Raw genomic sequence first — 19,506 nt, forward strand, 5'->3', positions numbered from 1 at the left:
TACCTGTGCTCCAGTATCAAGCTGGAATGGTATTATAGCTTCATTCACCTTCAGTGTTTTGTAGTCATCCAGCGACAACAGGTTTACCTGTGCTCCAGTATCAAGCTGGAATGGTATTATAGCTTCATTCACAGTCAATGGCACAATCCATTCAGCATTTACTGCATTGCATATTTCCACAGAATCAACAAACAATTCTTCAATCTCCTCGACTGTGTGAACCTTTTTCTTTGTAGCCTCAGCTTTGCAGCATTTTGAGAAATTAATATTTTTCCCACGGTTGTTACATGATTTGACATATGCAGGGCATTTTTTGGGCTTGTGGATAAATCCACATTTTCCACATGTAGTGTTTTGATTTCTCTCTTTTGCTTGTTTTTGTTTTGTAAGGTGTTGTGTGTGTGGTGCTCCTCTCTTGTTATTGCATACACTGATGTCTCTTCCCTGCACAGCTCTTTAGCTTGTGCTCTGCTGGTTTCAGCTGCTCGACACATATTCACTGCTTTATCCTAAGTTAAATCTTGCTCACGCAGCGATCTCTCCTTGAGTCCATTATCAACTATGCCACAGACTATTCTGTCTTTCACTAGTGAGTCTTTCAGATTTTTAAATTCACACATTTTGCTCAGTGCGTTCAGCTCAGCCAAATACTGGTCAAAACTGACTCCTTGTTTCTGATCATGAGAGAAAAACTTGTATCGCTCAAACGTGACGTTCTGGCTTGGTACAAAGGACTCGTCAAATTTAGCCATTAGCACAGTCAATGTCAAGTTTGCCTCGTCTTGCTGAAAGATATTGTAAATGTCCAATGCATCCTCTCCAATAACATGTAGAAAAATGGAAGCTTTCAATTTGTCATCATCTCCCTCTGAACCACTGGCTGCTAGGTAGATATTGAATCTCTGCTTGCAATGTTTCCAATTGTCAGCTAAATTGGCTGTTAACTGCATAGGAGTAGAAGGACTAAGGCTATCCATGATGGAGAACAGGAACAGTGTCAATTTCTCTTACTTCAGTTTGTTGCTCTTCTATAGATTCCAATGCAGCCTCCCTCTCGCTGCCGTCACTCTCACTGCTGTCACTCTAGCTGCTGTCACTCTAGCTGCTGTCACTCTCGCTGCTGTCACTCTAGCTGCTGTCACTCTCGCTGCTGTCACTCTCGCCGCTGTCACTCTAGCTGCTGTCACTCTAGCTGCTGTCACTCTAGCTGATGTCACTCTCGCTGCTGTCACTCTAGCTGCTGTCACTCTAGCTGCTGTCACTCTCGCTGCTGTCACTCTAGCTGTTGTCACTCTAGCTGCTGTCACTCTCGCTGCTGTCACTCTAGCTGCTGTCACTCTAGCTGCTGTCACTCTAGCTGCTGTCACTCTAGCTGCCGTCCCTCTCGCTGCCGTCACTCTAGCTGCCGTCACTCTAGCTGCCGTCACTCTAGCTGCTGCACCTCTCGCTGCTGTCACTCTAGCTGCTGTCACTCTCGCTGCTGTCACTCTAGCTGCTGTCACTCTAGCTGCTGTCACTCTAGCTGCCGTCACTCTCACTGCTGCACCTCTCGCTGCTGTCACTCTAGCTGCTGTCACTCTAGCTGCCGTCATTCTAGCTGCTGCACCTCTCGCTGCTGTCAATCTAGCTGCTGTCACTCTCGCTGCTGTCACTCTAGCTGCTGTCACTCTAGCTGTTGTCACTCTAGCTGCTGTCACTCTCGCTGCTGTCACTCTAGCTGCTGTCACTCTAGCTGCCGTCCCTCTCGCTGCTGTCACTCTAGCTGCCGTCACTCTAGCTGTGGCACCTCTCGCTGCTGTCACTCTCGCTGCTGTCACTCTAGCTGCTGTCACTCTAGCTGCTGTCGCTCTAGCTGCTGTCGCTCTCGCTGCTGTCGCTCTCGCTGCTGTCACGCTAGCTGCTGTCACTCTAGCTGCTGTCACTCTAGCTGCTGTCACTCTAGCTGCCGTCACTCTAGCTGCTGCACCTCTCGCTGCTGTCACTCTAGCTGCTGTCACTCTCGCTGCTGTCACTCTAGCTGCTGTCACTCTAGCTGTTGTCATTCTCGCTGCTGTCACTCTAGCTGCTGTCACTCTAGCTGCTGTCACTCTAGCTGCCGTCCCTCTCGCTGCGGTCACTCTAGCTGCCGTCACTCTAGCTGCTGCACCTCTCGCTGCTGTCACTCTCGCTGCTGTCACTCTAGCTGCTGTCACTCTAGCTGCTGTCGCTCTAGCTGCTGTCGCTCTCGCTGCTGTCGCTCTCGCTGCTGTCACGCTAGCTGCTGTCACTCTAGCTGCTGTCACTCTAGCTGCTGTCACTCTAGCGGCCGTCCCTCTCACTGCTGTCACTCTAGCTGCCGTCACTCTAGCTTCTGCACCTCTCGCTGCTGTCACTCTAGCTGCTGTCACTCTCGCTGCTGTCACTCTAGCTGCTGTCACTCTAGCTGTTGTCACTCTCGCTGCTGTCACTCTAGCTGCTGTCACTCTCGCTGCTGTCACTCTAGCTGCTGTCACTCTAGCTGTTGTCACTCTCGCTGCTGTCACTCTAGCTGCTGTCACTCTAGCTGCTGTCGCTCTAGCTGCTGTCGCTCTCGCTGCTGTCACTCTAGCTGATGTCACGCTAGCTGCTGTCACTCTAGCTGCTGTCACTCTAGCTGCTGTCACTCTCGCTGCTGTCACTCTAGCTGCTGTCACTCTAGCTGCTGTCACTCTAGCTGATGTCACTCTAGCTGCTGTCACTCTAGCTGCTGTCACTCTAGCTGCCGTCCCTCTCGCTGCCGTCACTCTAGCTGCTGCACCTCTTGCTGCTGCCACTCTAGCTGCTGTCACTCTCGCTGCTGTCACTCTAGCTGCTGTCACTCTAGCTGTTGTCACTCTCGCTGCTGTCACTCTAGCTGCTGTCACTCTAGCTTCTGTCACTCTAGCTTTTGTCACTCTCGCTGCTGTCACTCTCGCTGCTGTCGCTCTCGCTGCTGTTGCTCTCGCTGCTGTCACTCTAGCTGCTGTCACTCTCGCTGCTGTCACTCTAGCTGCTGTCACTCTAGCTGCCGTCATTCTAGCTGCTGCACCTCTCGCTGCTGTCAATCTAGCTGCTGTCACTCTCGCTGCTGTCACTCTAGCTGCTGTCACTCTAGCTGTTGTCATTCTCGCTGCTGTCACTCTAGCTGCTGTCACTCTAGCTGCTGTCACTCTAGCTGCCGTCCCTCTCGCTGCTGTCACTCTAGCTGCCGTCACTCTAGCTGCTGCACCTCTCGCTGCTGTCACTCTCGCTGCTGTCACTCTCGCTGCTGTCACTCTAGCTGCTGTCACTCTGGCTGTTGTCACTCTCGCTGCTGTCACTCTAGCTGCTGTCACTCTAGCTGCTGTCGCTCTAGCTGCTGTCGCTCTCGCTGCTGTCGCTCTCGCTGCTGTCACGCTAGCTGCTGTCACTCTAGCTGCTGTCACTCTAGCTGCCGTCCCTCTCACTGCTGTCACTCTAGCTGCCGTCACTCTAGCTGCTGCACCTCTCGCTGCTGTCACTCTAGCTGCTGTCACTCTCGCTGCTGTCACTCTAGCTGCTGTCACTCTAGCTGTTGTCACTCTCGCTGCTGTCACTCTAGCTGCTGTCACTCTCGCTGCTGTCACTCTAGCTGCTGTCACTCTAGCTGTTGTCACTCTCACTGCTGTCACTCTAGCTGCTGTCGCTGTCACTCTCACTGCTGTCACTCTCGCTGCTGTCACTCTAGCTGCTGTCACTCTAGCTTCTGTCACTCTAGCTACTGCCACTCTAGCTGCTGTCACTCTAGCTGCTGTCACTCTAGCTGCTGTCACTCTCGCTGCTGTCACTCTCGCTGCTGTCACTCTAGCTGCTGTCACTCTCGCTGCTGTCACTCTAGCTGCTGTCATTCTAGCTACTGCCACTCTAGCTGCTGTCACTCTCGCTGCTGTCACTCTAGCTGCTGTCACTCTCGCTGCTGTCACTCTAGCTGCTGTCACTCTAGCTGTTGTCACTCTAGCTGTTGTCACTCTCGCTGCTGTCACTCTAGCTGCTGTCACTCTAGCTGCTGTCACTCTAGCTGCTGTCATTCTAGCTACTGCCACTCTAGCTGCTGTCATTCTAGCTACTGCCACTCTAGCTGCTGTCACTCTAGCTGCTGTCACTCTAGCTGCTGTCGCTCTCGCTGCTGTCACTCTAGCTGCTGTCACTCTCGCTGCTGTCACTCTAGCTGCTGTCACTCTAGCTGTTGTCACTCTCGCTGCTGTCACTCTAGCTGCTGTCACTCTAGCTGCTGTCACTCTAGCTGCCGTCCCTCTCGCTGCTGTCACTCTAGCTGCCGTCACTCTAGCTGCTGCACCTCTCGCTGCTGTCACTCTAGCTGCTGTCACTCTAGCTGCTGTCACTCTAGCTGCTGTCACTCTAGCTGTTGTCACTCTCGCTGCTGTCACTCTCGCTGCTGTCACTCTAGCTGCTGTCGCTCTAGCTGCTGTCGCTCTCGCTGCTGTCGCTCTCGCTGCTGTCACGCTAGCTGCTGTCACTCTAGCTGCTGTCACTCTAGCTGCTGTCACTCTAGCTGCCGTCCCTCTCGCTGCTGTCACTCTAGCTGCTGTCACTCTAGCTGCTGTCACTCTAGCTGCTGCACCTCTCGCTGCTGCACCTCTCGCTGCTGCACCTCTCGCTGCTGCACCTCTAGCTGCCGTTTCTCTCGCTGCTGCGGCTCGTTGTCCTCGCTCTTGCAAGCTAGCATCTTCGACTTTGCAGAGTTCCTCCTTTCTTTTCCCTGTCTCGTTATAGCGACTACCAATCTGACACCATGTTCCTTATATAATGACAAACCAGGCCGTTGGTTTAACTACTTTTAATGAACATATACTTTCGCTAGAAAACTCCATGTTTAGCCATGCAAGGCATTCTTCAACCACCTGCCCCTGCATAGCCTGCTGGGTAACATAGTCTAAATGTTATTAACACATAACAACACAGTATCTATGGTATTGTCAGCGGTTTGACGACTGGATTGATGTCTGAGAGTAATGCTTTTTTGACCGAAGCTTGCTTTCTCATAACGTCAACACAGCTTCCTAACGTGTGCAACCTGAAATGTACACACAGACATACTGTATCTCGTCTCATACGGTAAGGAAACATACAGAGAACACCACATGAGGTACTTCCTGGTTCCCTCGAGGTAAAGGTTATTGATGTCAATACAACATGGCCCCCATGGACCTGTGTGTGTTTGAAGTGAGAGCTCTTGTCTTCCCCAACCCCAGTCTGTGAAGGTCAGTAGTTATTGTGGTCTACCACAGGGTATAGGGGTCAGGAAGAGACCCTGACAGGAGACAGGGCTATCAGGGTAGTAGTCCTATATTGATTATAGACCTTAATAATATCAGGCTACTCAAGTAAAATGTCAAATGATTTCATCAATAGACCTGTTCAATGTAGCTCTGGTTGAGAGCTAGCCTTGTCTCCAGCCTTTCCTGTTGAGGTCTGTTATCTCAAGATAAGAGCAGAATATGTTAGCCAGTGATGCTCCACTACAGTCTATGAGACTGTATCCTGTTTACAGACATTAAACACTTCACGTGTTACATAGACTGGTATCCAGTGATGTGGCCCTACAGACAGTAAACTCTTCACGTGTTACATAGACTGGTATCCAGTGATGTGGCCCTACAGACAGTAAACTCTTCACGTGTTACATAGACTACCCTGGAGCGCCAAGTGGACCAGATGATTGAGTAGAAATAGAAATATGATTGTCAAAAAATGTCTACCCACTTCAATGACATCACACTTGCAGCACACATTCTTATCAACTAAGATGGCTAAATGCTGTTGCCTGTGGTCGATATGAACAGGTGAGATAAGTGTGTGTGTGTGTGGGGGGGGGGGGGGGGGGGGGCACATTGAGATAAGAGCTTGATGGAAACCTCTCAACCTCGCAGCTACGGCTGACAGATAGCATGCCTTTGTGAGCTAATGGAAACAATCACGTACGCGCACACGCACACGCACACACACACGCACATGCACGTGCGCGCACACACACACACACAGTTTAAACCTACATTACATCAACCCTAACAGCGTCAAACCGCGGCTGCTGGTTGTTTAGATGAAGACAGTTTCTCTGCATATTGAAAGAGATTACAATAGACTGCAACACAATGAGAACAGCAGGCTGTTTCCTCTAGAGAACCAGACAGTCTATTCAGCAGGGACCATATGCTTCTCCTCTCCTAAAGATACTGTGTTCCAAATGGCCCCCCTAGTCCCTATATAGTGCACTTCTTTTGACCAGGCTCTGATGAAATGTAGTGCACTGTAAAGTGAATAGGTTGCTGTTTGGGATGCTCAACAGCATTGGTAAGAGTACAACAATTAACTTGATCTTCGTACCCTCTGATTCAATTGAAGTTCAGATATTTTTTTCTAATAATGGATATCCAATGTTGCGATGACGACAGACACAGGATGATGGATTTTATTTCCATGATGAGGAACAGAGAGACACTCAGCTGGCCAGGGCCAAACAATCTCCAAACCTAATTTAGTCAACAGCGTATTGAGAATGAGTCCAATCTCATCTGACTGGGGAAGTCTGGAATCTGACATGTCTCATTTCAATAATAACAGTGTCTTGACACAATATGGCAACCGGTTCCAATATGAGAGAGATGATGGTTTGATGATCAGTTGTTTTTAATCAACTGTGTAGTGCAAGGGCAAAAACCAGACTGATCCTAGTACTGCATGGGGAAAGGAACCACTACCTAAAACAAACTGATCCTAGTACTGCATCCTCAACCAGACTGATCCTGGTACTGCATGGGGAAAGGAACCACTACCTAAAACAAACTGATCCTAGTACTGCATCCTCAACCAGACTGATCCTGGTACTGCACCCTCAACCAGACTGATCCTGGTACTGCATCCTCAACCAGACTGATCCTGGTACTGCATCCTCAACCAGACTGATCCTGGTACTGCATCCTCAACCAGACTGATCCTAGTACTGCATCCTCAACCAGACTGATCCTGGTACTGCATCCTCAACCAGACTGATCCTAGTACTGCATCCTCAACCAGACTGATCCTGGTACTGCATCCTCAACCAGACTGATCCTAGTACTGCATCCTCAACCTGACTGATCCTGGTACTGCATCCTCAATCCTCAACCAGACTGATCCTGGTACTGCATGGGGAAAGTAGCCACTATGCAGATCTGACACTGCTTCTACATATACAAGAATTCAGTCAAAAGTGAAAATGGGCTAAAGTAATTTGTAAAAATATTTTATTTGAAAACTCTTACATTAGCACCCAACAACTGCAGCTATGTACTGTCTGGGCGAAACTGCTTTAAAAGGTCTGGTATTTGGGCAGTAATACTTTCTTCAAAGTTAATGCTGCTTCTTGTTAGCATCATTAGAGCGAAATGGATGAAGCAGAGAGCAGAGAGATCAGAGGTGGTTCATATAATTCAGAGTCACTACATCCATTTCAGCAGAGTAGTGTTACTCTGTCGACCTTTCTGAAATCACTATATTTAGCCCCAGTCTCTTCTGCTACATCAGGGATCATCAACTAGAATCAGTTAAAGGATGATTTTTGTAGACTGAAAATTGACCACAAGAAGCCAAAACAGAGATAATATTTGATTAAAACATAATAATTTAAATTTGTATACAATTACGTCTCTCTATTATGCGAGGAAACCCTGCCCTGCATCATTTATTTACCTCCCCCTCTGTCACGCCCTGATCTGTTTCACCTGTCCCCTCCAGGTGTTGCTTTTTCCCCCAGTGTATTTATCCCTGTGTTTCCTGTCTCTCTGTGCCAGTGTATTTATGCCTGTGTTTCCTGTCTCTCTGTGCCAGTGTATTTATCCCTGTGTTTCTTGTCTCCAGTGCCAGTGTATTTATCCCTGTGTTTCCTGTCTCTCTGAGCCAGTGTATTTATCCCTGTGTTTCCTGTCTCTCTGTGCCAGTGTATTTATCCCTGTGTTTCCTGTCTCTCTGTGCCAGTGTATTTATCCCTGTGTTTCCTGTCTCTCTGTGCCAGTGTATTTATCCCTGTGTTTCCTGTCTCTGGGCCAGTGTATTTATCCCTGTGTTTCCTGTCTCTCTGTGCCAGTGTATTTATCCCTGTGTTTCCTGTCTCTCTGTGCCAGTGTATTTATCCCTGTGTTTCCTGTCTCTGTGCCAGTGTATTTATCCCTGTGTTTCCTGTCTCTCTGTGCCAGTGTATTTATCCCTGTGTTTCCCGTCTCTCTGTGCCAGTGTATTTATCCCTGTGTTTCCTGTGTCTCTGTGGCTGTTCGTCTTGTATGTTTAGTCAAGTCAACCAGCGTGTTTTCCCCCGTACTCCTTTTCTATTCTCTTTTGCTAGTCTTCCCGGTTTTGACCACTGCCTGACTCTGGACTACTTTCCCACCTGCCTGATCAGCCTGCCTGCCCTGACCTTGAATCTGCCTTCCCGTTGGTACCTACTGGACTCTGAACTGATTTGGACCTTTTGCCTGTACACAACCATTCTCTTGCCTACCCCTTTTTGAATTAATAAACATTGTAAGACTCCAACCATCTGCCTCCTGTGTCTGCATCTGGGTCTCGCCTTGTGTCTTGTGCCTTGATCAGCCGTTACCAACAGCAACCCTGGAGCAATTAGGGTTAAGTGCCTAGCTCAGGGCACATCAACAGATTTTTCACCTTGTCAGCTCGGGGATTCGAACTAGGGACCCAAAACTGCCTGTGGCTGACTTGGAAAGTTGTGTTTTGAAGGAGGATACAGTGTAGTGTTTAATAACTCATGCATCGATTGCATTTCCTGTTACACTTGAAAACATTATTAATGGGAGACTGCTAAATGACTAAATAGAGGAGGAAGGTGTAATCCTAATACACCGTCTCCAACACTCGTATGTGGCAGGGCTTACAGACCATAACGGATTACAAAGGGAAGCCCAGCCAGGAGTTTCCCAGCAATGCAGAACTCCCAAACGGGCTAAATGCCTTTTGCTTGCTAGGAGGAAGCCCCAGTTCTTCCTGATGACTGTGTGATCTCTCTCTCTCCATGGCCGATGTGATCAAAACAATCACAGACGGAATACCAGGGCGTGTTCTCAAAGTATGAGCAGACCAGCTGATGCAGACCAGCGCAGACCAGCTGGTGCAGACCAGCGCAGACCAGCTGGCGCAGACCAGCGCAGACCAGTGTCTTCACACACATTTTCAATCCATCCTTGTACCAGTCTGTAATCCCAACAGGTTTCAAACTGACCACCATTATCTCTGTTTCCAAGAGCTCCAAGGTAACATGCCTAAATTAATATTGCCCTGTAGCACTTACATCTGTAATTATGAAGTGCTTTGAAAGGCTGGTCATGACACACATAAACACCATCATCCTAGACCCACTCCAATTCACACAGCACCCCAACAGATCTACAGATGATGCTATCTCAATTGCACTTCACACTGCCATCTCCTACCTGGACAACAGAGGAAATAACTATTTGAGTATGCTGTTCATAGACTACAGCTCAGTATTCAACACCATACAGTAGTCCCATCCAAACTCATCACCAAGCTAGGGACCTGGGACTGAACCCCCGCTTCTGAAACTGGATCCTGGATTTCCGGACGGGCCGACACCAGGTGGTGAAGGTAGGCAACAACACCTCCGAACACGCTGACTCTCAACACGGGGGCCACTCAGGGGTGTGTGACAACCTCTCCCTAAATGTCAGTGAAACCAAAGGGCTGATCGTGGACTATAGGAGAATGAAAGGGGGTGTCCTCGGATGGGGCCACAGTGTCTCCTGACCCCTCCTGTCTCAGCCTCCAGTATTTATGCTGCAGTAGTTTATGTGTCGGGGGGCTGGGGTCAGTTTGTTATATCTGGAGTACTTCTCCTGTCCTATTCGGTGTCCTGTGTGAATCTAAGTGTGCGTTCTCTAATTCTCTCCTTCTCTCTTTCTTTCTCTCTCTCGGAGGACCTGAGCCCTAGGACCATGCCCCAGGACTACCTGACATGATGACTCCTTGCTGTCCCCAGTCCACCTGGCCATGCTGCTGTTCCAGTTTCAACTGACCTGAGCCCTAGGACCATGCCCCAGGACTACCTGACATGATGACTCCTTGCTGTCCCCAGTCTACCTGGCCATGCTGCTGCTCCAGTTTCAACTTCCACCTGACTGTGCTGCTGCTCTAGTTTCAACTGTTCTGCCTTATTATTATTCGACCATGCTGGTCATTTATGAACATTGAACATCTTGACCATGTTCTGTTATAATCTCCACCCGGCACAGCCAGAAGAGGACTGGCCACCCCACATAGCCTGGTTCCTCTCTAGGTTTCTTCCTAGGTATTGGCCTTTCTAGGGAGTTTTTCCTAGCCACCGTGCTTCTCCACCTGCATTGCTTGCTGTTTGGGGTTTTAGGCTGGGTTTCTGTACAGCACTTTGAGATATCAGCTGATGTACGAAGGGCTATATAAATAAATTTGATTTGATTTGATTTGATTTGAAAGGAGAACATGCCCCCATCCACATCAACTCGGCTGTTGTGGAGCAGGTTGAGAGCTTCAAGTTCCTTGGCATCCACATCACCAAGGACTTAACGTGGTCCACTCCACACAGACCCACACAGTTGTGAAGAGGGCACAGCAGCGACTCCTCCCCATCAGGAGGCTGAAAAGATTTGACAGAGAGTCTCAGATCCTCAAAAAGTCCTACAGTTGCACCATCGAGAGCATTTTGACTGGCTTCATCACCCCTTGATATGGCAAATGCACTGCCCTTGGCCGCAAAGTGCTACAGAGGTTTGTGAGGACAGACCAGTACATCACCGGGGACAAGCTACCTGCCATCCAGGACCTCTATATCAGGCGGTGTTAGAGGAAGGCCCGAACAATTGCCAAAGATGCCAGCCACCAAAGCCATAGACTGTTCAAATCAAATCAAATGTTATTGGTCACATACACTTGAAATAACATCTGCTAAATATGTGTATCGAAATGCTTGTGTTTCTAGCTCCAACAGTGCAGTAGTATCTAACAGTGCAGCAGTATCTAACAGTGCAGTAGTATCTAACAGTGCAGCAGTATCTAACAGTGCAGTAGTATCTAACAGTGCAGTAGTATCTAACAGTGCAGTAGTATCTAACAGTGCAGCAGTATCTAACAGTGCAGCAGTATCTAACAGTGCAGTAGTATCTAACAGTGCAGTAGTATCTAACAGTGCAGTAGTATCTAACAGTGCAGCAGTATCTAACAGTGCAGTAGTATCTAACAGTGCAGTAGTATCTAACAGTGCAGTAGTATCTAACAGTGCAGCAGTATCTAACAGTGCAGTAGTATCTAACAGTGCAGTAGTATCTAACAGTGCAGTAGTATCTAACAGTGCAGTAGTATCTAACAGTGCAGTAGTATCTAACAGTGCAGTAGTATCTAACAGTGCAGCAGTATCTAACAGTGCAGTAGTATATAACAGTTCACAACAATACACACACATCTAAAAGTAAAAGAATGGAATTAAGAAATATGTAAATATTGGGTTGAGCCATGTTGGAGTGGCGTTGACTAAAATACAGTAGAATAGAATACAGTCTATACATATAAAACAGTATGTAAACATTATTAAAGTGACCAGTGTTCCATTATTAAAGTGACCAGTGTTCCATTATTAAAGTGACCAGTGTTCCATTATTAAAGTGACCAGTGTTCCATTATTAAAGTGACCAGTGTTCCATTATTAAAGTGACCAGTGTTCCATTATTAAAGTGACCAGTGTTCCATTATTAAAGTGACCAGTGTTCCATTATTAAAGTGACCAGTGTTCCATTGTTAAAGTGACCAGTGTTCCATTGTTAAAGTGACCAGTGTTCCATTATTAAAGTGACCAGTGTTCCATTGTTAAAGTGACCAGTGTTCCATTGTTAAAGTGACCAGTGTTCCATTGTTAAAGTGACCAGTGTTCCATTGTTAAAGTGACTAGTGTTCCATTGTTAAAGTGACCAGTGATTCCATGTCTATGTATATAGGGCAGCAGCCTCTAAGGTGCAGGGTTGAATAACCGGATGGTAGCGATGGCTATTTAACAGTCTGATGGCCTTGAGATAAAAGCTGTTTTTCAGTCTCTCTGTCCCAGCTTTGATGCACCTGTACTGACCTCGCCTTCTGGATGGTAGCGGTGAAGAGGCCGTGGCTCGGGTGGCTGATCTTTTTGGTCTTCCTGTGACATCGGGTTCTGTAGGTGTCCTGGAGTGTAGGCAGTGTGCCCTCAGTGATGCGTTGGGCAAATCGCACCACCCTCTGGAGAGCCCTTGTGGACGGTGCAGTTGCCGTACCAGACGGTGATAAAGCCCGACAGGATGTTCTCAATTGTGCATCTGTAAAAGTTTGTGAGGGGCCAAAGCAAATTTCTTCAGCCTCCTGAGGTTGAGGAGGCACTGTTACACCTTCTTCACCACACTGTCTGTGTGGGTGGACCATTTCAGATTGTCAGTGACGTGTACGCCGAGGAACTTGAAGCTTTTCACCTTCTCCACCGCGGAGAAGGTGCCCCACCCGTCGATGTGGGCCATGCTCCCTCTTCTGTCAATGATCAGCTCCTTTGTTTTGTTGACGTTGAGGGAGGGGTTATTTTCCTGTCATCACTCCTTCAGGGCCCTCATTTCCTCCCTGTAGGCTGTCTCGTCATTGTTGGTAATCAGGCCTACTACTGTTGTGTCGTCTGCAAACTTGATGTTTAAGTTGGAGGCGTGCGTGACCATGCAGTCATGGGTGAACAGGGAGTACAGGAGGGGGCTGAGCACACACGCTTGTGGGGCCCCTGTGTTGATGATCAGCGAAGTGAAGGTGTTGTTTCCTACCTTCACGACCTGGGGTGGCCCGTAAGGAAGTCCAGGATCCTGTTGCACAGGGCGGGGTTCCGACCCGTGGCCCCAAGCTTAATGATGAGCTTGGAAGGTGCTATGGTGTTGAAGGTTGAGCTATAGTCAATGAACAGCATTTTTACATAAGTATTCCTCTTGGCCATATGGGATAGGGCAGTGTGCAGTGTGATGGCAATTGCATCATTGGGGCGGTATGCAAATTGAAGTGGGTCTAGGACGTCAGGTAAGGTATAGGTGATATGATCCTTAACTAGCCTCTCAAAGCACTTCATGATGACAGAAGTGCTACGGGGCGAGATTCATTTAGTTCAGTTACCTTTGCTTTCTTGTGTACAGGAACAATGGTGGACATCTTGAAGCAAGTGAGGACAGCAGACTGGGATAGGGAGAGATTGAATATGTCCGTAAACACTCCAGCCAGCTGGTCTGCGCATGCTTTAAGGACGCGGCTAGGGATGCCGTCTGACCGGCAGCCTTGCTAGTGTTAACAGCCTTAAATGTCTTACTCTCGTCGTCCACGGAGAATGAGAGCCCACAGTCCTTGGGAGGGGGCCGCGTTGGTGTCACTGTGTTATACTCAAAGCGGGCGAAGAATGTGTTTAGCTTGTCTGGGAGCAAGACATCGGTGTCTGCAACGTGGCTGGTTTCTCCTTTGTAATCCGTGATTGTCTGTAGACCCTGCCACATACGTCTCGTGTCTGAGCCGGTGAATTGTGACTCCTCTTTGTCTCTGTACTGACGTTTTGCCTGTTTGATTGACTTATGGATGGAATAACTATACTGCTTGTATTCGACCATATTCCCAGTCACCTTACCATGGTTAAATGTGGTGGTTCCCGCTTTCAGTTTTGTGCGAATGCTGCCATCTATCCACGGCTTCTGGTTTGGGTAGGTTTTAATAGTCACAGTGGGAGCAACATCCCCGATACACTTCCTGAAGAACTCAGTCACTGTGTCTGTGTGTCTGTGTATGTGTCAATGTTATTCTCAGAGGCAACCCGGAACATATCCCAGTCCACGTGATCAAAACAATCTTCAAGCATGGATTCCGATTGGTCAGACCAGCGTTGAATAGTACCTTCCGGCAAACGATACTTGACCATCGGCTCTACCCCCAAGCCAGACTGCTAAATAGTCAATTAATGGTACTCAAACTATCTACACGGACTCTATCTTGCACTGACCCTATGCACACTGACCCTATGCACACTGACCCTATGCACACTGACCCTATGCTATCCTACACTCGCTAGATTATATACATTATACAAACTACATACACACTCCCTCATACACTACATTAATACTCCCACATTCAGTCACACACTACATTGACACTCCACACCGGTACTGCTACTGGTACTGGTACTGGTACTGGTACAGGTACTGGTACTCCCTGTATATAGCTCCACATTGATCTGGTACTGGTACTGCTACTGGTACTGCTACTGGTACTCCCTGTATATAGCTCCACATTGATATGTTACTGGTACTGGTACTGGTACTTCCTGTATATAGCTCCACATTGATCTGGTACTGGTACTGGTACAGGTACTTCATGTATATAGCTCCACATTTATCTATTACTGGTACTGGTACTGGTACTTGTACTCCCTGTATATAGCTCCACATTGATATGTTACTGGTACTGGTACTGCTACTGGTACTGCTACTGGTACTGGTACTCCCTGTATATAGCTCCACATTGATCTGTTACTGGTACTGGTACTCCCTGTATATAGCTCCACATTGATCTGGTACTGGTACTGCTACTCCCTGTATATAGCTCCACATTGATCTGGTACTGGTCCTCCCTGTATATAGCTCCACATTGATCTGGTACTGGTACTGCTACTCCCTGTATATAGCTCCACATTGATCTGGTACTGGTACTGGTACTCCCTGTATATAGCTCCACATTGATCTGGTACTGGTACTGCTACTGCTACTCCCTGTATATAGCTCCACATTGATCTGGTACTGCTACTCCCTGTATATAGCTCCACATTGATCTGGTACTGGTACTGGTACTGGTACTCCCTGTATATAGCTCCACATTGATCTGGTACTGCTACTGGTACTGCTACTCCCTGTATATAGCTCCACATTGATCTGGTACTGGTACTGCTACTCCCTGTATATAGCTCCACATTGATCTGGTACTGGTACTGCTACTCCCTGTATGTAGCTCCACATTGATCTGGTACTGCTACTCCCTGTATGTAGCTCCACATTGATCTGGTACTGCTACTCCCTGTATATAGCTCCACATTGATCTGGTACTGGTCCTCCCTGTATGTACTGTTGCTCCATTCTTGTGTATTTTATTTTATTCCTCTTGTGTTGCTTTTTAATTTTTAAACTCTGCGTTGTTGGGAAGGGCTCGTAAGCATTTTAGGGTAAAGTCTACACCAGTTGTATTTTAGGGTAAAGCCTACACCAGTTGTATTTTAGGGTAAAGTCTACACCAGTTGTATTTTAGGGTAAAGCCTACACCAGTTGTATTTTAGGGTAAAGTCTACACCAGTTGTATTTTAGGGTAAAGCCTACACCAGTTGTATTTTAGGGTAAAGTCTACACCAGTTGTATTTTAGGGTAAAGCCTACACCAGTTGTATTTTAGGGTAAAGTCTACACCAGTTGTATTTTAGGGTAAAGCCTACACCAGTTGTATTTTAGGGTAAAGCCTACACCAGTTGTATTTTAGGGTAAAGCCTACACCAGTTGTATTTTAGGGTAAAGTCTACACCAGTTGTATTTTAGGGTAAAGCCTACACCAGTTGTATTTTAGGGTAAAGTCTACACAGTTGTATTTTAGGGTAAAGTCTACACCAGTTGTATTTTAGGGTAAAGTCTACACCAGTTGTATTCGGCGCATGTGACAAGTACAATTTGATTTGATTTGACTGTTAATTATTTCCATGATATGCTGTTTTGCACCAATTAATCACAGTGACAAGGTATGCTAATCAGACAGAGGGGGGTAAACTGAGACTGGAGAACCCTAGAGGTGTGTCCAAAATGACAACCTATTCCATAAATAGTGGGGGCCCTAGTCAAAAGTAGCTATATAGGGAATAGGGTGCGATTTTAGACACTTTTCCAAGTGGAGGGTTTACACTCCATAGAGCTCTGTGGAACACCTTAAAACACAGCCATCGCTATTCATAGTAATGGTGGTGAGTGTGTGTGTGTGTGTGTGTGTGTGTGTGTGTGTGTGTGTGTGTGTGTGTGTGTGTGTGTGTGTGTGTGTGTGTGTGTGTGTGTGTGTGTGTGTGTGTGTGTGTGTGTGTGTGTGTGTGTGTGTGTGTGTGTGTGTGTGTGTGTGCGCAAATCTACGCACACACACACACGCGTGTGTCCTTGATGATGAGTCCACCATGTCATGAGTGTCCTTCACGGTAACACAGATACAGACCTCTACTACACCACAGCTGAAAATAATCAATTAGTTCTGCATTTTTAAAAAACACATGAAAACATGAAAAAGACAATCTATGTCATTCCTGGACTGATGTAAAAACCCTCTGGTCAATCCAGCCAACATCACACACTACAATATGTATGGATTAGAGAGGCAGTGTGTTCTGGGAAACACACTGATAACACTCTCTCACTAACCACTTCATCACTCACTCCCTCTATCACTGGTCTCTCTAGATTGGTCTCTCCCTCTTCTCTTGTTTGCTGTTAGTGAATTTCTCTCTCTCTCACACACACACACACTCTCACACACACACACTCACGCTCTCTCTCTCTTAACAACCCAAACTCCTCAACCCAGTTCCAGGAGCAGCATAGGAGACATCCGGGGAGAAGAGAGGCAGGGTGAGTGAGAGGGAACCAGACAGTCTGATCAGCCTAGTCACCATCACCTCCACCGACCAGGCCTTCTGATGTAACAACAGGAAATCAAAGGTTAGCGTCTGTTGTTGCAGAACACGCTACAGATGTCGGCTCTTAATTTGAACGCCCTGTTGTTGCGCGAAGTGTCAATTTTAAAAGGCTTCTAAAGTTTCCACTTAAAAATGTATCATCCCTTTAAAAAAATTCCATTCATTATAATCCACACAATAATTCACATTTCCTGTTGCTGCAGGATAATTTTCTTGCTGTGAGAAACTGGTCAAATTAAGATCCTACATCTGTATGGGTCTCATCATCAAATTTTCTCTCCCATTATGCCTCTGTGAATAGTAGACAGGAAGGTTTTTTCCTTCACTATAGAAGAAAAGGGTCCTTCTTTCCTTCATTATACACTTCAGAAATCCTCCACGCTCCTGATTCAAGGTAGAATAGGCAACGAGAATCATCTGGGATTTCTCTTCTATTGTGCTTTTCAAGGTGCCATGACTGGAGGCTGTGTTTATGCCTGAGAATCTCCATGTTGCCCGCTACATGCTTAGCACCAATACCGTAATCAAGGAGCACACACACACACACACACACACACACACACACACACACATACACACACATAAACACACCCTACAGTAGTAGAAGTGACAGTAATTCAGCATTCACATTAGCATGTTCCTACAAACGAATGCAAACTTCACAGTTTTCTTCATGTTTCTATCATGGTGTGAAAAATGTGTTTGGGTTGTGTAGCATCGTAAATCATGGCAGGGCAATGTGTCTGTCTGCTGTATAACTAATGGGGTTATCAGAGCTAGAGGATCACCCGAAGCAGCCACGGATGGTGTGGGTTATGACAAACTGCATCAACAAACCATTAACCAGCCGCCCTAGCAACCACAATACAATTACACTAGACGCATACACCCGCGCATGTATACACACACACACACACACACACACACACACACACACACACACACACACACACACACACACACACACACACACACACACACACACACACACACACACACACACACACACACACACACACACACACACACACACACACACACACACACCAGTTATCCACCCAAACACACACACACACCAGTTATCCACCCAAACAACCATTCACACATCACACAGCCCTGGCGATGCATAAATTACTAGGCTTTTGTCTCAGTGGGGTGTAAAATGTGTTGTTTTTTGGACGAGGTATGTGGTCGTGTGGATACTGGCAACTGGATAGTAGTATCTCTCCACCACACCACTCTGTTGGCAAGTGAACTCATCAGGGTTTATGTCTCTCTCTCTCTCTCTCTCTCTCTCAATATTGGCTAGCAGAAGAGCGGACACATTCCTTGCTTTACACTAAATCCCTCTGGCTGGTGTCAGTCGTGGTGCAACAAACAAACAGGGTCCGTGAGAAGCCTCTGCATCCATTTCCAGTATGTCTGTTGTATTATGTTTCTACTGCTTACAACCACATTGAACAGGACTTTGTCTTGTGTTAACACATCTAGCTCTGTTTACCTCATGAAAGACCCCATGTTGGGACTTACATCCAGGAAGTGTGTCACTTCTGTGTCTTTTATACACTCCTCCCCCCCTCCCCCCTCGCTCCCTCCCTCGCGCCCTCCCTCCCCCCCTTCCTCGCTCCCTCCCTCCCTCCGGCTGGGTTTTATCCCCTCTTTAGATTTCTATCCTGATAGAGTAATGAATGTGGTCTGGTCAGTGCCAGGATCTCCGTTGTGTCCTGATCCTCCCACCATCATTACTCCTCCATTCATCTCCCTGCTGCCATTAAAACAACAGCCACACAATATCCCTCCCTGCCAGCCCCAGCCACCACATAACACAGGCAATGTGTTTGAATTAGACCTCAGAGGGTCAGCGATTAGGCCCACATTAATCACCCAGCCTGGGGTTCAGACAGAGGGTAGCTACCCCTCTACCATACTCCTCTGTGATGGAGGGATTGGTGGAGGAGAGGAGAATAGAGGGATACTATGGGAACCCACAGAGTGATGGAGGGGGATCTGGTTGACTGGACAGAACATGGGTTCACATGGTATTCATTATCTTTCTAAATTAAAGTGTTTTATTCAGCCTGCCTGTCTTGGGTTGGGGTTTGCACTTTTGGAACTAGTCCATTAGTTCCTTTGTGCCTGGTAAGCTAAATGAAGAGCAGACAAAGGAGAATGAATCGTAATACTGGTTGAACTCAGGTCTGGCTGGACAGTGCAGGGATAGTAATACTGGTTGAACTCAGGTCTGGCTGGACAGTGCAGGGATAGTAATACTGGTTGAACTCAGGTCTGGCTGGACGGTGCAGGGATAGTAATACTGGTTGAACTCAGGTCTGGCTGGACGGTGCAGGGATAGTAATACTGGTTGAACTCAGGTCTGGCTGGACGGTGCAGGGATAGTAATACTGGTTGAACTCAGGTCTGGCTGGACAGTGCAGGGATAGTAATACTGGTTGAACTCAGGTCTGGCTGGACGGTGCAGGGATAGTAATACTGGTTGAACTCAGGTCTGGCTGGACGGTGCATGGTGGATGGGGGCACCCTGCTGTTTTATTAGCGAACCATCGTACTGAACGGACACACACTGGCTCAAGCTGGCAGGCCATTACAGGGTACTTCTAGGGCCTGTAGAGAGCTTGTACTGTGTGTGTGTGTGTGTGTGTGTGTGTGTGTGTGTGTGTGTGTGTGTGTGTGTGTGTGTGTGTGTGTGTGTGTGTGTGTGTGTGTGTGTGTGTGTGTGTGTGTGTGTGTGTA

At 47.4% G+C, this 19,506-nt stretch overlaps 1 protein-coding gene across 1 annotated transcript; it reads left to right on the plus strand.

Moving 5' to 3' along the window:
• Positions 1–1,286: 1,286 nt before the first annotated feature.
• Positions 1,287–1,925, plus strand: LOC116372999 (keratin-associated protein 4-12-like; the record flags this gene model as incomplete). The annotated part of the gene is made up of 2 exons (XM_031821598.1): positions 1,287–1,462; positions 1,853–1,925. Coding segments are annotated over 2 exons (249 nt in total), but the record flags the coding sequence as incomplete, so codon positions are not given.
• Positions 1,926–19,506: the final 17,581 nt, after the last annotated feature.

The sequence above is a fragment of the Oncorhynchus kisutch genome, unplaced genomic scaffold, assembly GCF_002021735.2.
Source record: "Oncorhynchus kisutch isolate 150728-3 unplaced genomic scaffold, Okis_V2 scaffold3997, whole genome shotgun sequence".
Lineage (NCBI taxonomy): Eukaryota > Metazoa > Chordata > Actinopteri > Salmoniformes > Salmonidae > Oncorhynchus > Oncorhynchus kisutch.